At 38.1% G+C, this 9,025-nt stretch overlaps 1 protein-coding gene across 1 annotated transcript; it reads right to left on the reverse strand.

Moving 5' to 3' along the window:
- Positions 1-6,738: 6,738 nt before the first annotated feature.
- Positions 6,739-8,058, reverse strand: LOC140161745 (uncharacterized). The gene has a single exon (XM_072185043.1). It carries the CDS (start codon positions 8,056-8,058, stop codon positions 6,739-6,741), a length of 1,320 nt encoding a protein of 439 aa, XP_072041144.1.
- Between the last annotated feature and the right edge of the window lie 967 nt (positions 8,059-9,025).

Below are 9,025 nucleotides of genomic sequence, written 5' to 3' on the forward strand. Positions count from 1 at the left end.
AAGTATGTTTATAAGCTGCATCACATTTTGTCATTATGTTGTTGTTTATTATGCCTGCGAATGCTTGAGCTTTATCGCCGTACTTCCCGAATTCAACTGTCTGGTTAAATCTCTGTTTTCCTTTTCTTTTCTTTTTTTTCTTATTATTTGCGTATGTATTTTAAATAAACAAAGATGAGATTGACTATACCATGAAATATACTTATAAAATGTCAAGAAACTGACTGTACAGACAACATTAGTGAAACCAAAATCCTTTCATAACGTAATAACACTGAAGTTTCGTCCCTAGAGTTGAGTGCGGTATAAAATATCATGTTTTTGCATGAAACCAAGATAAACTGATTTTCTCCTGGGGTTCTCTGATTACATGCTGTGTCGATATTTCAAAATAAACATTGGTAATAATGTAATACGGTATACCTCTATAAGTCAACAAGAGTTAGTTGGTAATACAACATAACGTAATCTTGAATGGGCACCGTGCTTATTTGCATGGGACACGGACTTCTACATTAGTATTTAGTTCATTTGTGAATGGGGAGCAATGGCGAGCCTTCTTTGTATTTGTTCATTTCTGTATGGAGAGCCATTCTGGGAGCCCGTGGGATTTAGGCTAGGTTCTCAGGTAGAATCCGACACCGCATGTACTTGAGCGCCTATTATTAATTTCGCTTTCATTCAATGTTATTTTGTTTCGCCCGGCAGCCTAGACCCTCCCTCGGGTCCATATAACGACTAGTACTGAGGCCCCATGTCACAAGGGAAAACGCGGGAAGTCGCATAAAACCGCAAACTCGCATAAAAATGCCTAAATTTCTGTAAAATTGCTTAAAAATTTCTAAAATCGCCAAAATGTTTATAAAATCGCAAAAACTTTCGCAAATTATCAGAAACTTTTGTAAAATCGCCATAAATTTGGTAAAATTGCCAAATATTTTGTAAAAGTGGTAAAATTACTAGAATTATTTATAAAATTGAATGAAATCACATTAATTTTATCAAATTTTACCAAAGAAAGTGACAAATCACAATAGTGAAATATAAATATATTTAATTTTTTTTAATACATTAAAATATTTACAAAAAACACAAAGTTTATGGCGATTTCCCTTTTTTTTCGACGTGCTATGGGGCCTGTACTGTAGACTATATAACATTAAAAATCAACCCAATCAGCGCTCAATGGACTTTCGCATTCACTAATAATTGAGAAAAACTAAGGGGTGGGGTTATTTTTTCACAGGGCATTATGTAATTATTTATTGTTACATTATCCAGATTTGGAACCGAACCGAGACTGTGGGCCAGTCTACTATAAACCCTGCAGTCCGTTAGTTCGAATAACATCAACATTCCTTTTTAACTTCACACTTTTTTAACTTCACACGTTTTGTACAAGGTTTAAGGCTACACGCGGTATTGTTGGTCGAAGCAGCCAAAGTATTCTAAATCATTATCTAAATCAATATATTATTGAAAAATCATTATATGAGTCTCATCTATTTATTATCGAATATTGGTTAGTCAAAGAAACCTTTAGGCTACTGCGGTTACACGTCTACACGGCATACAATTAGACGCCAGCATTATAGATGCAAGATAGAGAAAGCTCTAGAGCTCACGTTCATTTGTTTTGTTTTTTATTATTATTTTTGTTATGCTAAGAACAATTGGATTTGGATTTTATTAAGAACATGAGCGATGAATGCTTATTTTAAAGCTGCGCTGTGTTCATAACTCAAAATCCTGAAAAATATATTTCAAATATTTCAGTATAATTGCTCTTCCATTTTAGTACAATAGTTTCGTATATCCGCAATAAAATTCAAATTGACTATTTTGGAAATAAGATATCGGAAGGATCAAGAAAGTGTATGTTTGATCTTCAATGTCATGATGATGCATTAGTATAGAAATATAACGAATGATTACTCAGGTTTCTTGTTTAAATTAATGTACAGCAGGTAGAATGACATCGGCTAGCATTTATGTGAACGGTGTTTATTACCCAAAGTAATAATGGGCAATAACCGATTTGTGTTGCTCCTTATTTTTTTCCAATGTGTAAAATTTAGTTGAAATAAAATACAGTAAGAATTTTCCTGCTTCAACCAATATTTCTCAAACTAGATTTATATATCAATGTGACCAGTTAACACCGGTCCCTAGATGTGTACGTGCTTACGTGAATATATTCGACAAAATACTATTACCGGTATAAACAAGGAGTTTATACCAGATAGTATTGCATGAACACGAAACTATTATATTCAGAGCTTTTAGTAGAAAGGACAACTTGTGAATAATGCTTTTAAACCAACATAAATCACAAGCAGCATCAATGACTCAATATAGTTTTATGAAAACGCAAACGAAATCTCCAATTTCATATGTTTTTGTATATTTGTTACTAGTCTTCCGCAGTCCTCTGCAGTGGCGTAGCTGCCTATTTGGGCCCCCGCCCCCTGTGCAAGGAAAAAAGAGGGAAAATGAGAGCGAAAGAGGAAAAAGAGAGGAGAGAGGGGGAGAGAGAGGGAGGGGCAGAGAGATGGGGAATCCATACGATATGCAATACCGTACGATTATTATCAATAAGCCTGGCAAAAATTGTCTATTTGGGCCCCCGCCCCCTCTCCCCCCCCAAGTGCAGGGGAATTTGGTGGATTTGGGCCCTATACAGGCTTGCCTCAATTGGAAAAAATCCCAGCTACGCCGCTGGTCCTCTGTCGTAGTATTGCTATTGTCATAATGTAATTGAAGTATAGGTGATTGGCAAAATAACTATCTGAATTATCATCGACGCTGAATGATGAGCACGGCATTCAAGATTTCCTCATACAGCACTTAATTTGAATTTCCTTTAAATTGAAACAATGAGTATCTGTACAAGAGCAATCCCACTATTTTTTGAAACACCGCTCGTGTAGTACTCGTTAAATTTGAATGCATATTACATACCTTTATTATGTACACGCCCCAGATGCCCCAGACACACACATTAGCAGGGGCCCTCGACAGAAATAAAAGAGAAAAAGTAAAATCGGAAAGGCAAAGAAAAAGAAAAAGGTGAAAAAACAAAAACTTGCCAGATGCATTTTCTGTGTGTCCCGTTTCACACCAACATTCACTTGGCAATAATGATATATTTTAATAATAGTGTAAAAACGCGGTTTCATGGGCACGTTTTGTTCTATTAGTCTAGGAACTAGATCTCCTACGGGCTTTAATTAAGGAGTGAGTTCATCACCTGTGTACATTGTTTAATACCCTAAGGTGTTATGATAGAACCTCTAGATCAGGCTTCCTCAAATAGATTTGTTGAAGCGCCAAATGAAATAAAAGAAAACTGCAAAGCGCCACTCAATAGCTGCGAAGTCGCCGGGGGGGGTCAGAGGGCAGTACTTGTTTATCTGGGGTCAGAGGGGGTGTCCCCCTGAAGCTATACATTTTTTGAAATTTTTGGTGCAACATTTTGTACTATTTTAGTCTGTCTTTACAAGGATAACGTGGGAATTGCATTGTTTAATGTTGGAATATAGAATATTGGTTATATTCCTGCAAAGTTTGATCAAAGGGTTTTATTTTTTTAATTATTGTTTTTAAATCTAAACGGCGCCGCGCGCCACTCGGGAAGCCACGGTGCGCCACTGCTAGAGATCATTGCAAGGGGTATTGGAACTTATTCTCAATGCAACGTGGTGGCATATAATTGTTATCAATAAAATGAGCGAAAAGTACGAGCGAAAAGAATCTACGAAGTCATTTGAGTGTAAATACGAGCATGTTAGAATACCGGATGAAACACCCTTCCCAGGACTAACAGACTAGCGGTCAAAGCTAAGTGACCGTAAAATGCATCAAAGTGAAGAGCGTGTTAAACTCATGAATAATTTATATTGATAAAATTTAAGTATACTTGCCGTGTGCCTCACTAACCAATCGTCACAAATGGCTATGGAGAAACACATCATCGTCCTCGGAAGTGTCACAAGATTGATTTCGACACATTAGTGAAAAGATATAATATCAGGATAGAATGGATTGTGAATTATATCGATTTAAATAGGATACAAGACTACCGTGAAAAATCGATAGTTAAACATAATGTGCTTACTATCGAGCGCATTAAAAAACCATGCAAACATGAAGATCCCTATCCACAAAGTAAAGTGTAAAGGGTTTTGAGCAAATCGTCGATACACAAGTCATAATATACAAACAATTAAAGCTACAAATGTGTGTCTCAAACTCATTAGCTCAGTTGGTAAAGCGCCAGACTTTGGTACAATTTCATGTTTCCAAAAGCGCTCGATAGTAAGCATGGTAAGCATATAATGCTAACTATCGAATTTTTTACGGTAATTGATCAGTGAATTGTGTTACAATCATATCAATTTGTAAGCGCTCTTTTAGCAAAGTCATAGTTCATTGAATTTACAACCGTATGACAAAAAAGGCGAGAATAGTAAGAAAATAATTGGCCATTGCTCATGACGCTAGTATATGGACAATATAAGTGTGCTTTTTCATTTAATGACATAACATTTGAAAAACATTGTAAGGAATACTTGAGGTTTTGGCTTTTAAAACCTACATTTTGGTTAAAAATGTGCTTGGATAGGCAGTTTTCAACAGATTTACCACATTTAGTTTAGTTTAGTTTAGTTTAATATCTTTATTGCACAAAATATCAAAATGCGGTGTGTGGTGCAAAAGGGCAACCCCGAACAGGCACGCAGGCCCACTGGATGGGGGCCCTTATACACACACCAAAATAAAATAACTAAAATTACACAGTACATAATTATAAGCATATTTAAAAAACACTATAAAATACATTAAAAATACAATATAATACTAAAATTGAGTTGCCAAATATAGCGTAAAGACATTAGTAAAATTGCACAAGGTAGGTAAGCTGACAAGTTCACAATCTGCAAATGTTCCCCCGCACAAATCCAAGAACACATCGGCACAAAGATCCCCTACACACCCCCAATGACGCTCCGCACCACACCGTAGCACCATATCAAACTGACTGATCAACACTCACACTCCTCGTCTGATTCCTGCTGGAACTTGACGTTGGTGGCGTCAATCTGAGAAAGTACCACAGTGCAGCACGAAACGCCACCGAGGCATGCCTAAGACCTCCATACCGAAGCATTTCCGGACATGTACGGAAGAAACATTTGCAAATTGTGAATTATGAACAATCCCGATGAAATTATTTATGGATACTGACAGGTGAATTTGAGATGTAGTAATTTAGGAGCTCGGATTTGAAATATTTGAAAATTTGAACGTTCCTAACGTCAGCAGGGAGGTTGTTCCAGGAGTTGTACGCACGGTTAAAAAATGTCTGCTTGAAAATTTTGGTATTGCACTTATTTGGGATAATTGTAGGTGAGTCAGAAGATCTTAAAGAAATGGATTCAGTGCCACGGAAATTCACTCTATCTTGCAATGAGATAAAAGACATGCCATGTAAACCCTTGAAGAGCAGGATGTTATCTTTAAACTTGCGACGGTCCTCAAGGCTAGAAAGGTTGAGTTCTGTAAGACGCTCTTCATAGGGGGCAGAACTTTGAAGGATAAATCTGGTAGCACGCCTTTGAACTCTTTCAATGGCAGTAATGAGACCCTTTGTAGATGGATTCCAAATTTCTGACCCGTATTCCAAAATAGGTCTGACATGAGCCAAATAAAGAATTTTACGAGTAAGGGGGTCTTTTACCTCATTGCAAGTGTGACGGATCAAGCCCAAAATACGGTTAGCTTTGCAAATCATATGATTAATATGCATTTTCCAATTCAAATTATTAGTGACCATGATACCAAGATCGTTTTGACTAGTAACAGAAAGTAAATTGTGGTTACCAAGTTTATAATCAACAGGATCAACATGGTGACGTTTACGAGTTTTGACCTGAAGCACCACACATTTTTTTTTTTAAAATCAATATCCCATGTTTTACTCCAGTTATTCAGAGCATTGAGGTCATTTTGCAGAGCCACTTGATCATCAATGGAAGAAATTGTTCTATATAATTTTGCATCATCCGCAAAGAGAGCAATGCGTGTCTCAGGTGAGACACAGGATGGCATGTCATTGATGAAGATAACAAAAAGTAAGGGCCCTAGGATAGAGCCCTGTGGGACACCGGATGTGACTGGTAATAAGTCAGAATGAGCACCATTGATGACCACTCTCTGCAATCTGCCCTCCAAATAATTGTTGAACCAGGCAAGGAGTGAGCCACCGATACCTGCATACCTGAGCTTCTCAATAAGCTTGCAATGGTTGACCGAGTCAAATGCCTTTGAGAAGTCCAGGTACACAACATCAGTGTCACACCCCTGTCATAGATAGAACCAAGATTATGGGTAAAATCAACAAGTTGTGTAACACAAGACCGATTTGGCATAAAGCCATGTTGCCCATCGGAAATAATTGGCTGTAAAAGGGCAATATTTTCTTGTGGATGCAGCGTTCAAGAACTTTGGAAACCAGGCTGAGCAGTGATATTGGACGGTAGTTTTCAACGCAAGTGTTGTCCCCTTTCTTAAACACTGGTGTGATATTTGCCAACTTCCAGGCGGATGGAACCTTGCCTTGCTGTAGAGAAGCATTAAAGATGACAGTCAGGGAGTGTGACAGCTCAAAGGCACACTCGCGCAACAACTTGCCTGGAATACCGTCCGGACCACATGCCTTGCCTGGATCCAATGCTCTCAGAACTCAAAGATGTATGTAGCAGAAAATAAAATAGAACACAAACTATTGGTATCATTACTATTATCAGATATACAAGCAATGTCAAAGGAATCTTTGTTTCTAAACACACTGTGGAAATATTTGTTGAAGAGACTGGCTTGTTCAGCTGGAATGCTGGTGGTGGAATTATTGTATGTAATTGAATGGGGAATTTTACCAGGGTTTTTAATCTTGTGGAATGACCAAAACCTCTTTGGGTTGTCTCTAAGTGAGTCTCTAACTTCAAAGATAAAATCGGCACGCTTTCTCTTGATGAGGGATTTGGATTGCTTACGCAAAGATCGAAATTTATCCCAATAAATGCTGTTGCCAGTTTTTTTAAACTTAACCCAAGCACGTTCTTTTTTCTTCACAATATTAATAATTTCTGAATCAATCCAAGGAGCAGAGTTTAGGCTTTTGCAGTGCACCTTAGGAATAAACGTATCAACAATGTCACACAAACTAGTGTTCCAATTGTCCCATAAAACATCAATGTCATTGTCGTCCAAGTTCCAAGAGTGAGAAAGGAGAGCATTTTTTAGGCCAGACCAGTCGGCTCGTTTGAAATTGTAAACGGTGCGCTTGGGTTGCTTGACACGTTTGCACAAGATGGGAATTGAAAAGGTAATGGCAGTATGATCCGAGCCAATATTATCACACCCTTCTCTAAGATCATCAACAAGAGTAGGATCCCACAGCAAAACAAGATCAAGGATGTTACCGGTGCCATCTTTATTAAACCTAGTTGGGAAATTCACCATCTGGTGCAAATAGCAAGCATTAGCAACATCGCAAAATTCTCTTTCAAGTACTCTACTGTCATTAGTATATTCGTTTAGTGTCCAATTAATACGTGGCAAATTAAAGTCACCTACTATAATTTTATTTTTAATTTGATGAGATTGAATAGAGTCAATAAAAGAACTCAGCATATCCATGTCCTCCATGCCAGCATTGGTGTACACAGGTGGACGATACACAACGGAGAGAAGAACACTTTTCCCTGGCTGTGGATTTACTTCAACAACACACGACTCAGGATACGTTTCTAACTCAACATGGCGATGAGACGCTAAGTCCATTTTCACTGCAATCAACACCCCACCACCACGAGTACCGGTACGATCATTTCGGTACACAACATAACCAGAAGGGAGAATAAAGCTGTCAGGAATAGTTGAGTTCAACCAAGATTCAGTAATTAAGATAACATCGTAATCAAGGCTGTATACAATGGCTTGAAGATCAACGGTTTTGTTCTTGGTACTGCGAGTATTCAAATAAAAGCAAGTCATATTGTTGTTACTACTGTCAGCAACAGAACTAATGGAGCTGTTGGAAACTGACAGAAAGGATCCTGAAGAGCCTGGTTCACTACATGTAGACACGGACAAGTTAAGCGAAGATGTCGAATCAAAAAAGGAGTCAGTGGTGGGAGACCTTGTGTGCAAATACACAACATACAAGTCCAGCAGGAGCCGAGGGAGCGAAACTGATGCATAGACAGTCCACTACAAACACGATGGAAATGATCACTGCATGATGTACATTGGACTCGGTACTTATTGTAAATTGGTTTGGTACAATGTGCACACTCCTGACGAGGTCCAGGATTTTGGTGGACATCCCCCGCCAAGAGCAACAACTGGAACGTAGCCGAACTGTTAGCATAATAGGCTACACGTCTATGCAAATATTTTGTACCATGAAAATTTGCAATGTCTATGCCTGACCTGTGGTGAGCTGTGATAGGGTGCAGAATTCCGCAGTCAGGTAAGCTTACCAGATTATGACCTTCACCAAGTTGATGTAGTCTAAGCTGAAATGAAGCTACCAAAAGTACTGATATGAAGAGAGTACTCATTATAACAGCTGTGCAGAGAGTCTTGTTGAAGAAAAATGCTGATAGAATGCTATAATAAGTTCAAATAGAGTTATCTGTTGACCTAGTGACGAAAGGTGTTTTTAGGGGGAAGTGTTAGCTTTCGTTTGATATAAATAAAAAAATTCTGATTGGATGAAGGGAACATTTGAGGATTTGACAAAAACAATAAAAGAGGCCCATTTTCAGCTAGAAGCTCCACAGCTCTTCGATGCTATGCACTCAACCGCGTAGTGTTATAAAAGACTGTAGTGGAGACAATCACTGCTTGCTTGAGAGCTCTTGGACAAAAATGTGTGCTCAGGTGTATCGAGGTGGAAACTATGCGCATGATAGTTTATAAGAGAATCGTTTTTGTATATAAACCTTTCCATGTGTAC

Source organism: Amphiura filiformis, chromosome 10 (assembly GCF_039555335.1).
Source record: "Amphiura filiformis chromosome 10, Afil_fr2py, whole genome shotgun sequence".
Taxonomy (NCBI): Eukaryota; Metazoa; Echinodermata; class Ophiuroidea; order Amphilepidida; family Amphiuridae; genus Amphiura; species Amphiura filiformis.